Source organism: Rutidosis leptorrhynchoides, chromosome 3, assembly GCF_046630445.1.
Source record: "Rutidosis leptorrhynchoides isolate AG116_Rl617_1_P2 chromosome 3, CSIRO_AGI_Rlap_v1, whole genome shotgun sequence".
Lineage (NCBI taxonomy): Eukaryota > Viridiplantae > Streptophyta > Magnoliopsida > Asterales > Asteraceae > Rutidosis > Rutidosis leptorrhynchoides.
This window is the reverse complement of record NC_092335.1, coordinates 381,839,206-381,858,521: the sequence shown is the minus strand read 5'-3', so window position 1 is coordinate 381,858,521 and position 19,316 is coordinate 381,839,206. Positions and strand designations below refer to the sequence as shown.

At 35.2% G+C, this 19,316-nt stretch overlaps 1 protein-coding gene across 5 annotated transcripts; it reads left to right on the top strand.

Annotated features, from left to right (window-relative positions):
• Positions 1-11,838: 11,838 nt before the first annotated feature.
• On the top strand, positions 11,839-16,337 carry LOC139897666 (protein JINGUBANG-like). Of its 5 annotated transcripts, XR_011776722.1 has the most exons (6): positions 11,839-12,675; positions 13,565-14,045; positions 14,528-14,620; positions 14,687-14,700; positions 15,051-16,241; positions 16,276-16,337. XR_011776722.1 is itself a non-coding variant. In XM_071880361.1 (4 exons), exons 1-4 carry the CDS (start codon positions 11,921-11,923, stop codon positions 14,774-14,776), a joined length of 1,419 nt encoding a protein of 472 aa, XP_071736462.1. In that variant the 5' UTR covers positions 11,839-11,920; the 3' UTR covers positions 14,777-16,255. The 5 variants fall into 5 exon arrangements, 3 of the variants coding, with proteins under 3 accessions (XP_071736462.1, XP_071736464.1, XP_071736463.1); XR_011776721.1 differs by having other exon boundaries at positions 14,687-16,241; XM_071880361.1 differs by lacking the exon at positions 16,276-16,337 and having other exon boundaries at positions 14,687-16,255.
• The last annotated feature ends 2,979 nt before the right edge of the window (positions 16,338-19,316 follow it).

Below are 19,316 nucleotides of genomic sequence, written 5' to 3'. Positions count from 1 at the left end.
TATGCTTAAGAAAGTTTAGACCTTTGTGGAATGTTAATATGTCACCCAACCGAGTCACTCAATTGGATGAGCCGTCTGAATGTGTATGCCTGTAGTCAGACTGCACGGGCGTTGGGGGTAAGGGACGTTGCTGTCTATTCAGAATCTTCAAGCCTAACGCAGTACCCAGTGACATATCATATGACAGGGGCATTTAGGACCAGTGTAATGAATACAAGGCCTCTGCCTATTCATGAGCCAGCATTCCATAATCTCAGCAGAATAACTGATGAAGTCATAGTATGCACTCAATTTAACCTTATCTGAATTACGAATTTTATCGCATTTACTTTATCTGTCTTATAAATTAGAAAATCCCAAAATTAAGTAACCACTACTCCTTCATAACTATCTTAGGCTTAAATATAGGTTTGATTCTACTTATATCTCAAAAATATGAATCTAGGTCATACTTCCCTTACTCATACTAAGGAGTAGTACGATTTAGGCCCCGCTAAATATAAATTTAAAACAGTACCACCCCCTTGGTGGTTGATTCTGGCGTGCTGCGGCCCGACGACACTGCACAAATAAAACCGTCCGTTTTGGCCGTATCATCGGGCGTCCGGTGGAAAGATCCATATGCTTCCGGATGAGAGTTAGTAGTGGTCGTTGGTTTGCTGAGAACGGAAGTGCAGATCCGGCTAAGGCATTGTAGACCTTAGAGTAAATGATCTTCTGATCTCGACAAAATCTCGTCTCTAGAATAGTTCGAACTACAGAGTTATGCTCTCGTTGCCTTTCTTCGCGATAGATATGATCGTGAAGGGTATTGATAAAGTTTTGAATGCGTTCTTCTAGGATTTCAGCATTATTGTCTTCTCTCTGGAGATAATGATCGTATTCGTTCTTGATAGCCGTGATTCTCTCGGTTAAGCGTAGCATGTAGTTAATTGTTGATTTTTGGATAGCTTCGAGAATCTCTTCAAATTCATCAGTGTCATTGATGAAGGTTATCATTTCGGCGTGAGTAGATATGATCGTAATTCGATCTGAAAAAGAGTCCGGCTCCTCCTGATCTGATTCGAATGGAGAATATGAGTTATCCAGAATGTCTTCATGTTACCCTTCCTCGTTATCATCGATAGAATAATCGTCTGTAGATTCGTCCGATGAACGGGTTTCTTTAGTATTCTGGTTCTTCACGTTGACACTTTCGAGATCAATTTCTATGTCCTTAACGTCAACCTTATCAGTCTTCTTTTAGAAGCGAATGATTAAACTGTGATCTTTACTCTCAAGCCTCATTAATTCTTCATGAAGATCAGGGCTTGGAGATGGTATCATCGCAGTTTCTTTACGTCTTTCATTTCCTCTTCCTCCTCAGGTTCTTCCTCTTCCTCTATTTCTTCGCTGGGATCCTCTTCTTCCATTTCTGGGTCATCAACCGGCTGTGACTCGACACCCATCTTGATATCTTCGGCTGGTGGTGGAGACTCATCATCGGAAGTGATCCGTCTAGTGGAAATAGCAAACATCTCTGCATGTCCAGAAAGATCGGTAGGTCGGTCAATTTTGAAGGTAACGCTCTCCTCATGTGATCGTAAGATCAATGTTTGATTGTACACATCAATGACTGTCCTAGCCGTATTCATGAAAGGTCTTCCTAACACTATTGGTGTGTTTAGGTCTTCCTGAATGTCCATCACTACGAAATTCGTAGGATACAAGAATTTATCGACTTTCACCAAGACGTTCTCAACTATGCCCTTAGGATATCGAATTTTGTGATCGGCAAGTCGGATTTTCATTTTGGTTGGTGACAAGTCTCCTAACTCTAATCTCTTGTAGAGAGATTAGGGGATTAGGTTGATACTTGCTCCTAAATCTGCTAGCGCATGAATGGTTCCAGATTGGTAGATTGAACACGGGAAAATGAAGCGGCCCATATCTCCTAGCTTCTGTAGTAGAGAGTTTCTGAGTACTGCTGAGCAGTGTTCACTCAGTTGAATTTTGTTAGTATCTGGTATCTTTTCCTTTGTAGAGAGAAGCCTTCGGATATATCTCTTTTAATTAGGCACTTTGGACACGGTGTCCAGGAATCTTCCATCAAGTTTGAAGGAATCAAGCTTAGATGGTTCCTCCTGTAACCTTCCAGGATATGGTACACGAACCGGAGTTGCGGTGGACAACTGCTGAGTAGACGTCGATTTGTTCTTGATTCTATCTGACCTTCTCCATGCTTCTTCTCCTGGGATTACTGACTACATTTTCTTAGCTTCCTCTATGTGGAGATTTTGTATAGTATTACTAGGTAACCTTCCCTGGGGTCAGGTTTCAAGGCGTTGTGATAACTGTCCGAGCTGTGTTTCTAGACTTTTGAGAAGAGCCAGTTGATTTCTCATTAGTATCTCTGCCTGGTCTTGTCTACATGCAGTTCTCTGATTTAGCTGTTGTTATGCTTGAATGAACTGTGTCAACCGATCATCAGTTCCGAGAGTGGGGTTGGCTACTTTTGTAATTTGGGTCCTTGGGGAATTTTCCTCAGCTGGTGGACCAGTGAGTGGAAGTGGTTAATCGTAGGTCAATTGAGATTTTTGAGGTGGGTAAGGTGGGTAACGATAGCGAAAAGGTTGGTTGTTTCTTTGGAATTGGTTAACCCTAGGTTTTTTATTGAAGCCAGGATTTGATTGGCGAGCTGTGTATTGAACGTAACAGACTGAACTGTCAGGGTTTTCGTACTCAACTTGATATTCTTCAGTGGGTTGCAGGTTGGTACAATTAACACAGGCCTGAACCTGGTTAACTTGCTGCGGCTGCGTGTTCAATTCTCCGAGTTGTTTGGCAAGAGATTTCATATTGTCTGTGAGAGATTTGATGGCCTCTATTTGATTATTGAGTGCGGAGAGTGGTGGAGATGATGAAGTTGTTTCACCACTGTTCCAGTCATGATGATGCATTGTCATGTTTTCGAGCAACTCCCACGCTTCGTCTACGGTTTGGTTCATCAGATTTCCTTGAGCGGCGGCATCGATCATCGTCCTATGATTTACCGTAAGACCATTGTAGAAGGTGCAGATTTGGGCTGACCGTTCTAACTGGTGGTTAGGGCATTTATTCAGCAGGGTTTTGAATCGCTCCCATGTAGTGTAAAGAGATTCATCATAAGTTTATTTGAAGTTAATGATATCATTCTTAAGCTTGGTTTGTTTAGAAGGAGGGAAATATTTGGTTAAGAATTTAGTAGCCATCTCCGTCCAAGACGTGAAGGAATCTTTTTCCAGTCCTTCAAACCATGTATGTGCATGATGAGTGAGTGAATAGGGGAACAAGTATAGCTGGGCTATATCTTGTCCTATCCCTGGCTGCTTGTAGGAATTCGAAAGAGATATGAATTTATCGAGGTGAGAATTAGGATCGTCATTCGGTAATCCATGGAATTGACAACCATTTTGGATGAGTTGTATGATGTGATGTTTTAACTCGAACGAGTGTCCTTGAATCTCTGGAAATCTGATTGGTACTCCTCAACCTTCAATCGAGGGTTTAGTGTTTTCTGCTAAAGTAACGCGTAACGCCATTTGTTTTCTGATTCTTGCTTCCTTGCATGCTTTAGAGATTATGGCGTTCGGATCAGGTACGAAAAACAACGACCCTGGTCTAGATCGGGTTTGAGTCATACACTGGGTATGCCTCTTTTTGTTGTTTTAAATTTTAAACAGATAAGCTAGGTTCCTAATTTAGTCTAAGGTAATCTAATGAGTAATCTAAGATAGTCTAAGGTATTCTAAGCTAAGGTAGTCTAAGGTATTCTATTTTAAGGTATTCTAATTATCCTAATTATAGATATGTTTTTGGTTCTTGCTACTGATTCCCTGGTATTTTGATAACAGAGCTTCGCACGAACTATTCAACAAACCAAGTGGCCAGGCCGACTACGGAGAGGCAGGATCCTTTTGGTTCCAATATAATTGGAGACTGTTTGTAAAAATCCGACAACCAAGTTCGTGTATAATTGTCTTTCTTAGACACCACTTAAATGTTTGTGAATGAGTTTGATAGAGAGCAGTGTTGTCTGATACCAGTTCCCCGGCAGCGGCGCCAAAAACTCTGATGTCACCACAATGATATGGCCAAAAAACGGACGGTGTTATTTGTGCGATGTCGTCAGGTCGTAACGCGTCAGCTTTGACTATCAAAGGGGATATTAGTTTTAAATTTATATTTAGCGGGGCCTAAATCTTACTACTCCTTGTTATGAGTAAGGGAAGTATGACCTAGAGTCGTATTTTTGAGATATCAGTAGAATCGAACCTATATCTAAACTTAAGATAATTATAAGGTGCTGGATTAGTGGATGATTACCTAATATTGGGTTTTCTAGATTAAGTAAATAAAGTAAAGTACGATAAAATTTGTAATTCAAATAAAGCTAAAACAAGTGCATGTTACGATTTCATCAGTTACTTTGCCGATATTATGGAATGCTGGCTCATGGATAGGCATTGACCTTGTATTTACTATACTAGTCCTAAACGCCCCTGTCATAAGACATGTCACTGGATAATGCGATAGGCTTGAAGATTCTGAATAGACAGCAACGTCCCTTACCCCCGACGCCCGTGCAATCTGACTACAGGCATACACGTTCAGACGGCTCATCCAATTGAGTGACTCGGTTGGGTGATGTATTAACATTCCGAAATGGTCTAAACTTTCTTAATTATAATAGAATACATGGTTTTCCATATTCGAGAGACGCGATGTATCTTAATGCTTTCGTTAGTGATTGGTTTGAAAGATAGTTAGGCCCTTAAAAAGAGTTCAACCTATAAAGAACACCATGGCCAAGTCAAGCTGACTTCCATGAATACGTTCAGTTATCCTAACAGTCCAATCCTTTATGTGTTCGAACAAACATTTCCTTAATTAACTAAGAATCCCTCAAGCGGGGTGCAATGCTTAAGACCGCGTTATGGTGAAGTGTACTAGTCAACACTAACCATGTTCCATGGCCTTACATAGCAGAGGTACAGCTTACAACAACCGTTGTGCTTCAGCTTGCACGTACGAAGTTTATGTGCTTGGTGACTACACTAGCATGGTCTAGGACTGACAATGTACTAGGGGTCTAGTCAGATGTTTCACTACGAAAGAGTCCTCAGTCGGAATCCAAGGCTCGGTGGACTTACTACAACCGGTGTGCCTCAGTCAAACTCACGTTGTATTCGATAGACTTCTCTTACCAAGGGGTGACACAGATAGTGTACTCTGAATCGGGGTTCGCGACTTTCCAAAAGCAGAGCCAATAACTACGTTCTATTAGTTGGAAAAGCGATTGAGTTCAAAGCATAATCGGAAAGCATTTTGATAACATACACAAACCCTAATATAGTTTCGGCATTATAACTGATTACGTCGTAACATACACTAAAGATAACTACTCGCTAATCATGGCAACAGTATCACAAAGCATAATAATGAAAGACATTATATAAAGACAAGGGATAGAAGTACCAGTAGATTAAATGAGTTCCGAATACAAAAGTGACAACTTCAAGACTCCAGACCACTCCTAATACAATCTTCAGTGTTCTTCTCCGGGTACTAGGTTTTCCGCACGGAGTCGAAGACCTTGAAAGTATGACTAATATTGTACAAGAAAGAGAAAGAAGTGAATTGAAGTGTGTGTTGGAATGAATGACAAATGCCCTTTAAATAAGCCAAAATTTTCCCTGCAAACGGCTGGCAGGCCGTTTGGCAGGCCGTTTGCAGAGGCCGTTTGCCAGACCAGGCCGTGTTCTTGGGCCGTGTGGCTGGCCGTTTCTGAGCCAGGTAAGCCGTTTGGCAGGCCGTTTGGCTTGCCTGGTCAGCTGATTTTCCTGGATCGCAACTTGATTTCTTGTCTTTCACCATTTTCGCTCTAGAAGCTTCGTTTTAGCTCAGATTCTCTTGATTCTTTTTGCACCGTCTTCGTAATTACTTGTTCTTCAATTATAACCGACGAAGTGGGTATTTTGCCGATAAATTTCGAATCTTTCTTGTTTTTAGGCCTTAATACCGGAGTGAAAACGTGACTTTTTAGCCGATATCAGAGGGCATTTGGGGTTCGTCAAGGGTGGTTTCATATTTTAAGGACAATTTCACGCACTATGTCATTAAAGAGGATCCGAAGAGTAATGGATTGTTGTGTCATATTACATAAGATGATTCAAGAAGATAATGAATTTTTTACTTTGTCATTAAGAGTAATATATGATTACTGAGTATGTGGAGAATTGTCCTCAACGTATAAGAAATAGATGACGAGATCAAGACACGATAACAAGAGAAATTAAGGATAGGGGGTTCACAACCAAGTTACTGAGGATCTAGTCGAGCATATCTAGAACCTTCCATCGACCTTTCGCCCCTTGCATTTTTTTTTAATGTAATCTTGAGTTTTAATATGTTTAGTTTATTTTATATGTCTAACTTTAATAATAGTTAAATTTTATGTAATGTTGACTTTTAATGAAAAATTAAATTATGTCCTTTTTTATATTTAATATGTATATGTATTACAGAGTATATTTTATTATATTTATTCAAAATAAAAAATAAAATCAAGAATCGTGGGCTCTACAAAAATTTGACATTTAGGGTTAAAAATGATCAAATTCTGACTTTGCCACGTGACACGCACATTTGCACTTTTTGATCAAAAAGTACTAAAACTGCGTTCACGTTTCATGAAGGGTTAGTCTTAGACCATATATAACCCTGCATCTAACGTGGATGCAGAGAGACCACTTTTGGCTAAAAATTTCAAATCTGCCTGTGACGTGTCAAAGTCAGAATTTGACACTTTTTAACGATAAAGGTCAAATTTTTGTGCCAATTATTGCAGGGCTCTCGTTTTTTTATTTTCTTTTTTTTGTTTGGAATAAATATGATAAAAATAATACTTTAAATCTATAAAATACATATTATACCAAAAAAATATGAACTAATATTTCATTAAAATTAACCATTACATAAGACTTAATGATTACATAAAATTAGAAATTTAAAAATAAACTAAACATACTTAAACTCGAGATTACATAAAAAACTAATGCAATGTGAGAATGCCTATGGAAGATTTCAAATTTGCTCGACTAGATCATCTTGAAGGTGGTCGTGCAACCCCTATCTCTTATTTGTCTTGTTATCGTTTCTTGATCTCGTCCTTTATCTATTATTATCTAAGGACAGTTCTCCACATCCTTGTTAATCATATCTTCCTCCTAGTGGCAAAGTGTAATCCATTATCTTCTTAAATCATATTATCTAACGCATCTTGTTCACACTCATAGTACGTGAAGCTGTCCTTAGAATACGAAGCCGACCATCTAGAACCTCAACTGACCTCTCTATATCCTTCCACGCAATTGCTTGCAATCTAGTGAACTTAGCCATCTGTCGGACAAGACCACCCTTTGACTAGTGCCGTCCAATATATATATACCATCGACAAGGTAATAACCTTTAGTATACTTATGTCCATTAACTTCAAATGGTGCGAGTGGAGCAGTTTATTTCTTAAGTTTATCAAATATAGGGGATTGATATAAATGTAGGGGATTGATATAAAACATTTATGTCATTATTAAAACCCTCCGTCCCAAAAATGCATGCAAAATCCACAAATATGAGCAAAATTTTCGGTTTTTTGTGATCACCTCTTATGTACTGTCCTTTTAATGCGAACGAAAAATTCTTCCACTCCCAATGCATACAATCAATACTCCCAAGCATACCATTGAAACCATGGTTTTGTTCATGTGCACTATATAATCGTGCAATATCTAGTGCATTCGGAGCTTTTAATTTCTCACTTTTGTATAAGATGATGATACATTTACAAAAGTGGTGTAGGCATGGTATTGAGAATTTTTTTACTTAGTTGTAGGTATTTATCGAACATATCGATAGCTGTTTCATACGCCACTCGGCGTACTTCTGGAGTACACTTTTGTAAAGTAGTAAGATTTTGTTTACCAACAACATCAATACCTTCTGAAAAATATCTAAAATGTTGTGGAATATTATTACTAGGCAATTTAGATAAATAATTGACACCGCATACCGAAACGTCTTTTTAAATTTTGGGCATAAATTTTCGCGTCTCATTAAAGTAATCTTGCCACAAGCGTTGTGCAGCAACCTCACGCTCCTTCGGAATGTATCCTCGAACTCTTGGAATAAGCTCAGGCTCATACTCTTTCTCTAATTCTTGGATACATTCAACAATTCGCTGGTCTTTCGAAATGGATTCAAAATGTTGTAAATATGACTCCATAAATTTAAATATTATAAAATGTGAATGTAATGATTTGTGAAATGTGTGTTTTTGGTATGACAAAATGAATGTTGATTATGAGTTTTTTTAAATACAAAAAAGGATTTAAAATAAACTAAATAAACGGTAATGTTACCGTTTGAAACGGTTAAAAATGCGTGCCAAATCATAGCTCGACACGTGTCCCTGTCGCGCTTATTCAGTCAATTTGCTGACTGACGCCTCTGGCGCGTAAGACCTAACGCCGCGTTAGGGCCATCAGGGGGCGTAAAAAAATGTCACGTGAGCTGACGGAGAGCTTGTAACGCCGCGTAAATTCAGTCATAGATCACTTTTAGTCCTGACTATGACATGGAGGCAAAAGTGGATTTTTTACTGTGATGTGACAGTGTCAGTGAATAAAAGTAAATAATGATGAGTGTTAAATTTGAGTGAGAAGTTTTTAGATGATTTGATACAATATGATTGAAAGTTTTGTGTGACTAAAATAAATAAAAGAAGAAATGAGGTGTCAACATATTATTGGATGTCACTATTTATTTTTTTGGCTTCACAAAAGTAATTGATTCGTGGAATCCTCACTTTTGACGTTAGGGGCGTCATATTTTTTTGTTGAAGCCCTATTTAATATGTTTGGTCGTGGTGCGTATGTAAGTTGTGAGCGTTGGTGCGTAGAACCACGTAGATCAACGGTGCAAATGAACTTTAATTGAATAGAGTTTTTTAATGGATTGTTTTTTCTCTCTTAGTTCACATTAATACAATTTGTCAGCTATGCCATCAGATTAGTTCGGGGTCTCTTCGGTGCAGCAGTTGGTGGAGGATTATACAACTACAAGAGATGATCGCGCGGGTGATTTAATCATAAGTAATCTCAAACTACTTAAAAAAACAACACTATCACATCAATACAATTCTCCCGAAAATACCACAATACTCATTTTTCCATACAATATGGTCTAAGCTATAACATAAACTATATAGTCAAAAACTATGTCATTTTTCCATACATTATGGTCTAAGCTATAACATAAACCATATAATCTGTAAGGATACGTATTACTCCCTCCTTCCCATATTTATTGTCACCAGACAAAAAATACACAGTTTTAGGAAATCTCACTAACTTTATTTCTCCACCAATGAAATATCTTCTCTCTCCAGATCCACCAATGAGATATCTTCTTTCCTTTCTATTTATGGAAGCGGACAATTAATTTGGGACATCCGAAAATAGAATACTGGACAATAATATAGGGACGGAGGGAGTACTTCTCTTGCTCAAGTAAATATATTAAACAAATCAACTTACGTATCAACCTACCGAATCAATCGACCTACTTATCAACTTATTAAATAATATAATGACACATGAAAGATTCAAGATTTATGTATTGAAGAAAGAATTACTGAAAGACTTATGTCATATTCCTATAATTGTAGGTTGAAAGTTAGGTTGAAATGGTAGAATGAAAAATTATTTTTAATAAAACAACCGTATTTTGTTCCTTTAACTTCAAATCTAAAAAATAAATATAGATAACAATAAACCTAAATGTATTAGGTTTATCATTTTGTGTTAATATATAAATCGTCATGATTTGTACCCGATTAATTATTCATTTTGGGTGTTTCAAATTAATAGCTCACCTCTATAAATAGAAAAGAATAAGAAATTTAAGTTCTATTATGCCCTTAATGTATGTGGATAGAATTAAGTGGAAAAAAAAAGGTAAGGGTAAAACCAAAAAGTATACAGAAATTGCAGTACCTTTATAACATTTTAAACTGTGTGTTTTTTATCTGTGTTCTATTTATATAAGACGGGAGTATGTTTTATGAAAGACTTAATTACACGTTTGATCACTGTGGTTTGTCAAAAATTGCAACTTTAGTCACTATGATTTTTTTCTTGCAATTTTAGTCACTGTGGTTTCAAAATATTACACGTTTAGTCACTCACGTTAACAAGCGTTAATTTTTTCCGTCAGACATTAGTCATGTGTCAGACATGTGAGGGTATATTTTGAAATTAACGGACAAAATTAACGGACAAAATTAACCCTCACAAGTTTGGCACATGACTGATACTTAACGGACAAAATTAACGTTTGTTAACGTGAGTGACTAGACGTGTAATATTTTGAAACCACAGTGACTAAAATTGCAAGAAAAAAATCATAGTGACTAAAGTTGCAATTTTTAACAAACTACAGTGACCAAACGTGTAATTAAGTCTTTATGAAATTGTACAATATAATATCATTAAAATATATTAAGGTTAATAGGACTAAAATTTAATTATATATGGATGAACACCTTATATTAGAGGTGTAAACGAGCCGAGCCGAGCCCGAGCTTGGTAGTGTTCGAGCTCGGCTCGTTTGTTTTTCAGAAAGCTCGAGCTCGAGCTCGGCTCGACTCGAGTTTTAATTTTTTAGCTCGAGCTCGGCTCGTGATACACTGTAAAAGCTCGAGCTCGGCTCGTTGTAAGCTCGTTTTTTCTTAAAAAACTTAAACTATCTTTAGCTCGAATTGAGCTCGGCTCGTTAAGCATATATTGAAGCTCGTTAAATATACTCTATAGTTAAGTAAGCTTTGTTAGAAGACAGGCATGGAATCTAGATTTCAAGTTCAATAAGCCACAAACACACTAATCTGCTCAAAAAGAACCTGCAACGAAAAAGGATGGCATTCATAAAAAAATATCGAAGATATGATTTGTTATTCTTGTTTATCACAGTATCTTTCAATCGAAGATACGATTTGTTATTCTTGTGTATTTATACAAATTAAATGATTTCTTGAAGAAAATTAAAATTCTTATATTTGAGATTGAGGAAGAAACGGAGTGAATAGACTAATCAGTTATTTGAGGTTGGATCTAGCTTTTCAGAAAAAGGAAACGGGAGAATGAAATTGAGAAGATGATGAAAAGATTAAAGTTCTATTAGTCATGTTGGGAAAAGGAATTAGGGTAAATAACTATTGGGTTTGGTGGTCTAGACATGGCCACATCGGGTAAATATATATTGGAATACTGTGTCGTAAGAATCATTAATCACTTATCAATTTAATTACTTTATTACATTACAAATTATAATTAAATTACAATTATATAATTATAGTTTATGATAAATAAAAATAAAATTATCAATTTTATATATAAATATAGAAAAGCTCGTTTAGGCTCGCGAGCTTAAACGAGCTCGGTGTGTGAAGCTCGAGCTCGAGCTCGTTTGTTCAACGAGCTATGTTTAAAGTTTGAACTCGGGCTCGAGCTCGTTTAGGCTCGGCTCGAATCGAGTTTTTAACGAACCGAGCTCGAGTAGCTCACGAGTAGCTCGGCTCATTTAAAGCCCTACCTTATATAAATACATAAATTTTTTATATGAAGTTTTATCTTCAGCAACTCTACAGTACAAGTCACAGTACCATTCCTCATCACTTTCTTGGGTCCCACATAACCCCACTTCTCCATTCCCATGCTAAAATACGCCGCCAAACCAAACTCCATATAATATATTCCAAATTTACTTCCATCACAGATTCACATTCATATCGACATAAAATTTTCTCCACAGTGGGCTTCCGTCACCGGAATATTCCCCGCCGGTCATGGGGTTCTTTTCATGTCCATGCACACGCACATTAAACAACTCATCAAGACATAAACAAGAAAAAGAGGATTTGTCATTATCATCACAATCACAAACAACAATTGATCATTTTGATACAAAATCACTTTCTTCACAACCAAGTTTACCTTCGGTACCTTCACTAACTTCACATTCACAACCACCATCAACCACCGCAAACCATCATTACGTCACCACATTTAAATCTCATACATCTTCCATATTCGCCTTAACACTCACCCCAAAACACCTCATTTCTGCTTCGTCTGATGGCCAAATTCGCATTTGGCCATCAGACGTTTCATCTAATTTATCTTTATCTTTATCTTCATCTTTACCACCGATTGCTTTATGCGGGACCGCAGTGAAAACAATGGTGGTTCATGGTGACAAACTATTTACCGGTCATCAAGATCATAAAATTCGTGTATGGAAATTAGATGAGGAGCAAAAAACAATCAAATGTGTTGTGAGTTTGCCTACGATTAATGATCGAATAATGAAGCTCGTTTTTGCGAAAAATTATGTTAAAATAAGAAGGCATAGAAGATGTACATGGGTCCATCATGTGGATGCAATATCGGCGCTGGCTTTATCGAAAGATGGTTCGTTGATTTATTCCGGTTCGTGGGACCGGACGTTTAAGGTGTGGCGGACGTCCGATTACAAGTGTCTAGAATCGGTTTGGAACGCGCACGATGACGCTATTAGCGCTATTGCGGTATCTCATGATTGGTACTCCTTTTCTCTCAAAAATATTATTTTTTATTTAACTAAAGATAAGTTTACTAATGTTACTCTTATCCTCCTTTTATGGTAAGTTTTATTAAATTTCTAGAAAAATTAAATGAATGAGACTAAATGAATGAGGATAAAAGGTATAAATTTATATTTGGTAGTTATTTTTGAGAATTGATGAGTATATATTAGGTAACAAATATAAATCGTATTGTGAACTTATTATTAGTCTTTTGAGAATGAAAAATGTATTATTATTATTATTATTATTATTATTATTATTATTATTATTATTATTATTATTATTATTATTATTATTAATTTTTTTTTTTTAAACTTTATTTTTTGGTATTAGTAGATCATTTATTTCAACGACCTTCAGCATTTGCACGTAAAATACACGTTCGGGCTGAAATCCGAACCCGATCGACGGTACTCGGGAACACATCTATTCGGGCAGTGTTTCGGGTAGAGGTCCGTGAAAGAATCCGGTAAAACCTCCCTATATGGTCAATTGGTTTAAAGAAAACATGTCATTCCTAAGGATCGAGTCCATGAATTCTTTCGATCCCATGACTCAAAGGACATGGAGAGAATCATTGAGCTATGCCTGCACGTTCATATTATAATTATAATTATAATTATAATAATTATTAGTAATTAGTTATTATTATTATTATTATTGTTATTATTATTATTATTATTATTATTATATTATTATTATACATTACGTACATTTTATTATTCGTTTTGTAACATATTGTTCTTTTAAAAATCTACATACGATTCATTTATTCATAAGTCATAACTGCGTACACTGTATACCATTATCTAGGAAATCACGAAACTATAAATTTAACATGTACAATTTGTATACCTTTTGTAGTGTTTACACGGGTTCTGCTGATCGTAAAATTAAGGTGTGGAAGAGACACGATGGAGAGAAAAAACATAGATTAGTTGACACTTTAGAAAAACACAAATCCGCAGTAAATGCGTTAGCTTTAAGCGCCGATGGGTCAGTTTTATACTCCGGTGCTTGTGATCGGTCGATTATCGTGTGGGAAAAACAAGTTAGTGGCGGCGAAGGGCGGCATATGGCGGTGGCGGGGGCACTAAGGGGGCATAGTAAGGCAATTTTGTGTATAGCGGTGGCGGATGATATTGTGTTTAGTGGATCAGCTGATAAAACAATTAGAATATGGAGAAGAGGTATTAATGGTAAAAGTTATTTTTCTTTAGGTGTTTTGGAAGGGCATAAAGGTCCAATTAAATGTTTGGCTGTTGCATTGGAGGGTTGTATATCTGGCAATCCAGGTGGTACATCTTATCTAGTTTATAGTGGGAGTTTGGATTGTGAGATAAAGGTATGGAAATTATGGGTGCCCTTCCTTTGATATTTTATATTTTTCTTCTTACTAAAATTTGTGTAATGAGATAAAGGTATGGAAATTATGGGTGCCCTTCCTTTGATATTTTATATTTTTCTTCTTACTAAAATTTGTGTAATTTTGATATGTTTTTGACTACGAAATCAATGTTTTAATGAAAATAAGAGTGAGTGATATGATAGGAGTACTTAATATAAGCAGTGCATAACCATTTTGTATCTTATTTATTTATTTTCATGATTGTGTATTATTATTATTATAATAAACTATTTTCTTAATAATCAATTAGAAATTAGATAGACTACTTTCGAATTATGATATATCAAATTTAATAAATTCAATACAATTATATATGAAGCATTTGCACGGTGCATATGATCTTCTATCTATGTATGATCTCCGGATTAAAAGTTAACCTTAAAAAAAGTAACTTATACGAAATTGGGGTATCAAAACAGGACGTCGAAGAGATGACGAACTACATCGAATGTTCGGCGGGCTTAAACCCCGTTCACCTATCTCGGACTTTCCATCGGTGTCCCCACTACAAAAACCTCATCGTGGAAACCCATTATCGAAAAATTTGATAAATGCCTTTCCGATTGGAAGGCTAAATCCATGTCATACGGAGGTCGCCTCACTCTTATCAAATTCGTACTTTCCAGCATTCCTTTATACTATTTCTCCCTATTCCACGCACCTATTAAAATAATAAATACACTTCAAACAAAAAGAAGAAAATTCTTTTGGAGTAGATCTGACATGGAAAATAAAATAAATTGGATTAAATTGGAACATACACTATTGCCATACGATAAAGGTGGGTTGAACATCGGGTAATTATTTTGCAAAAATTTATCCTTATTATGTAAATGGTGGTGGAGATTTCACAATGAAAAAACGCACTTTGGGTGAAAATCATATCGAGCATATATGGGGAAGGGGGGTTGTACTAACGTTTTTTTTCTAGAAATATTTCAGGTTGCAGAATTTGGAACGAAATCATCAAAGCTGGAAAAATAGCGGACAACCTAGGAGCTAACTTCTCCTCATCGATCACCAAAAGCATCGGTAACGGCAACAATACCAAATTTTAGCTAGACAATTGGTGCGGAACGGAACAATTTTGTACACAATTTCGAAGACTTTTCATGCTTGAATCCAACAAGGACGTAATGGTCTCCGAACGACTTACTACAATTAACTCGTCCACATCCGTTTCTTGGAATTGGCTTAGAACGCCTACCGGGAGAGTACTCAATGAATTAACGGAATTAAACAACCTCTTAACTTCAATCAACCTCTCTGACAAACCCGACACTTGGAGATGGAACATGGACCAAACCGGCATATTCACCACTAAAGTCTTCGCGTCAAACCTCGACAATCTAAAACTAGAAAACCTTGCCAATCCCACCTCGATGCCTAGAAACAAACTCATACCACAAAAAATCAATATTTTCATGTGGCGAACTTTTGGTAGAATCCCAACGCGCGTAGAACTTGACAAACGCAACATCGATCTCGACTCACTACTTTGTCCTATATGAAACACAAACGTCAAGACTATCGAGCATAAACTCTTCCATTGCCCATGCACAACATCCGTTTGGCACTCGATATTAAAGTGGTGGAACCTTCCCATTAACTCACTCACCTCACTACAAGACGTAACCACAAATAACCAATCCTTTACCTCATCTCAAATCGGTTCGTACATATGGCAAGCCACCAAATGGGCCTCGATTTACATAATATGGAAACATCGTAATAACAAAGTCTTCAACAAAAAGGAGTGGAATATCGCAACAATCCTCTCCGAGATCTAAACTCAAACTTTCGCATGGATCTCAAAAAGACTTAAAAAATCATCAATCGAGTGGCAACAATGGTTAATCAACCTCTCCTTCTACATTTCACCAAACACACATAGAACGGGTATTGGCTAAACCGGAACCAAAGGCGCCCCTCGGAAAAAATAGGCCAACTTATCGGATTCCCTATATTTTTTCTTGACGAGGATTCCCACTTTTCACTTGGTTAAATGGGTAGTAGCATCTAATTTTGTCATCGCAATTGCGGTACTGTATGGATACATCTCTCCCCAGCTCGTCTTTTCAAGTCCGTGGTGTTTAGTGGTCTCCCATTAAGATTTAATAAGGGAACTCGATTGTACTTCTTCTTATTCCTAGATATTATTGTATAGATACTTCTTCTTATTCCTAGATATTATTGTATAGATATAGGGTCTTGTATGATTACGTGATATTAATAAAAGTTTACTTGCTTTTCAAAAAAAAAAAAAAAAAAAAAAAAAAAATCTATCTATCGATAACGTATAATAAAAATTATGCATTACTAATTACATGTCACTGTTTAATTGCTTCTTTAATCTCTCTCTTGATATATAATTTTTGAGATTAAAACCGCATAAAATAGATTAAACATAAAAACTCCACGTAACATATATAAAAAGTTACAAACACCTCCTGTCCAGTTTGAAATTATATTAAAATATTAAACTCTTTAATAAAATAATAAAATAATATATTAAAGAGAAACATACAATTAAATTAAAATATTAGACTCTCTAATAATAAAATAACTAGCTTAAGACCCGCAAAATTTGTGGGTTTCGGCAATAAAAATTTCAAATATAGTCTATTATGTAAGAGATAATATAAAATACATACCAAGCTATATGTTGTAGGTATTACCAAGTGGACATATAACTGAATTCCAATAATAACATAAAATATATTTAAAGTTCAAATGAGTGAACAAAAATAAAATGCGGAACAACTTAATTTATTAGTAGTACTTCATTTTGATAAGAAAGCACAGTTATGTAGCTAAAAATTTCTCTGACGACTTTCCCACAGATGATTGAGTGTGAAGAATCTTTTGAAGTACTCATTTAGTGTTAACACAAAATAAATTTGTTGTTTTTTTTTAAGAATACTTCGAATATCCTTTAAACTCTTCTCACGGAGTTTATCACCCTACATCAAAAAGAAAGAAAAGTTAGTATTTGAAAATTTCATTGGAATTGATCATATTATGGATTTAAAGTTTATTATTTGTTTTACCTGTTCCATTAAGTCCAAAAAATGGTAAATTTTCCTGTTAAAGCTGACATATGCGTTGCAAAATTTGTCATAGCACAAGCATCCCCTTTATTGACAAAATCTTGTCCGGATAAAGAAGTGGCAATGGTTATTTGCAAATTGTCTAACTCTATAGTACTTTTAGTTTCTTCCTTCATCAAAATTGCTTTCAAAGTAAGCATTTTCTTCTTTTGTTCATTTGACATCTCTACATGATTGATTAGCAACTAAGAAAATAAAAAAGTAAGGGTTAAAAGTTATTTTTAGTTACTATAATGTAACTAAAAAATACAAATTTGTAACATATTTAAGTTAATATAAATACCTCAATAACATTAGATGGACGGAATCCACCTATCCACATTATACAACGGGCCGGTGGTGGCATCCAAACACCATATAAAATACTGAAGATATTTATTTGCGCAGCTGTTTGCTTCTTTTGAAATAGTTCATTGTAATGTGAAAAAATAGCATCCAGAGTTGGAATAATTGCAGAGACATTGAAGTTTGACATCATCTTTTTACGCAGAGTTAATATAAGTCGTTGATGTTCTTCAAACCAATCCGAATATATTTTTGTAAAGTTAAGTGGATCTTTAATATATGCATGTGTTTACGACAAGTAAAATACAATTAGCATATATATATATATATATATATATATATATACTATGACAATAGAATAAAGAAATAGAGATGTGTATAGGAAGCAAAAACGTTACCAGTCTGTATGTCTCCTTGCATGTTTGCCTGTAAAATATGTTAAGGTTTTTTATTGGTTGGTAATAAAGTAATAGAATACACAGACATTTGTATAGGCGATAAATTTGTTGTACACATTGTCATGAAAAAATGTTTAAAATTAAGTTCCTTTACATGAAGATCCTTTTGAATCTGTGTTGCTTGTTCTCGAACTGTCTTTTCCAGTTTAGTTATATATGCCTATATTTAAAAAAAAATCATATGTAGATTATCTACATTGGAATAGACACAACATATTTCTACAAACAAAGCTGAGTACGATTCATAACTATTACAACATTATATATCTACTTTCATACGATCATTTAACAAATAAATATTTTTTTCATCTACTACTATCCATCAAAGTAAAGCATTATATTATATTTCGTAATATAATAAAACTGAATATTTATTTAAGTGTTGTTTTACATGTTAACCTTCAATCTAAGGCATTACAATTCTACAATCTAAAGCATTATATTTGGTTGTGAATACAAAACATAAAATTATTCTGTGAATGTTAAGCAAAGCATAGAAAGATTAGATGAGACTTAATAAACGAATTGACAATTGTCAATTGACAATCCGTTTTGGTAGATAATAATATAAGAGGTCAAATTATTTATAACAATTCTGAGGACTTCTTTCATGATACAATTGTTTATGCAATTGAAATGCAAAAAAATAACTAATGATGAAACACACCTCTTTTCGCATCCTGCATCTCCTATTTGCCTCTCTTTGTTTAATTTTTTTTTTCCATCCTCTATGTATAAATAGAAGTATCAAATGGCTGAGTTATGAAAACGTAATATTTTCAATATTTGATCCATATAAATCATTTTTTCTAACCTTTTCCTCTTGATTGTTGTTAGTTTCGTTGTTGATGGCTATCTTCTTTGATTTCATCACGAGTTCCATATTCATATCCGAATGCTTTTTCGTCACCATGATGTTAAATAGGCGTAGTTATAGAGTTCGCTCAGATGACACCATGTATATAGATAGTACATAGACGTTGTGTATATATATACGTATATTTAGGGTTAATTTTATTTGTTAATGTAGGCAATTGTATTGATAGCTCCATAATTTATTTGTGTATATATATACGTATTTTTATTTGTTAATGTTGATTAGCTCCATAATTTTAGCATGATTGCCCATAGTGTAGTAAAACTCGTGAAAAAGATTAGTAATCATAAACAAAGATTATAAATAATAATCATAAATAATAAAATCATAAATAATAAAGATTATATATTTAAAAAAAGGTTTATTTTTGTAAATGATTTTATCCCTTGTTTTGAGGAATTGAACAACTGTAAATTTTATACGACGACTGAAACACATCATTTGTTAGTAATGGTTAATTTAAATTAACCAAAAAATT

What these genes read in the sequence shown, in the direction of transcription:
- LOC139897666 (XM_071880361.1), top strand. Translation starts at nt 11,921, where the DNA reads ATGGGGTTCTTTTCATGTCCATGCACACGCACATTAAACAACTCATCA. An exon ending in GTTTGGATTGTGAGATAAAG is followed by an intron (nt 14,046 to 14,527) that starts GTATGGAAATTA and finishes GTATCAAAACAG; the next exon opens with GACGTCGAAGAGATGACGAA. An exon ending in ATCGGTGTCCCCACTACAAA is followed by an intron (nt 14,621 to 14,686) that starts AACCTCATCGTG and finishes GAAGGCTAAATC; the next exon opens with CATGTCATACGGAGGTCGCC.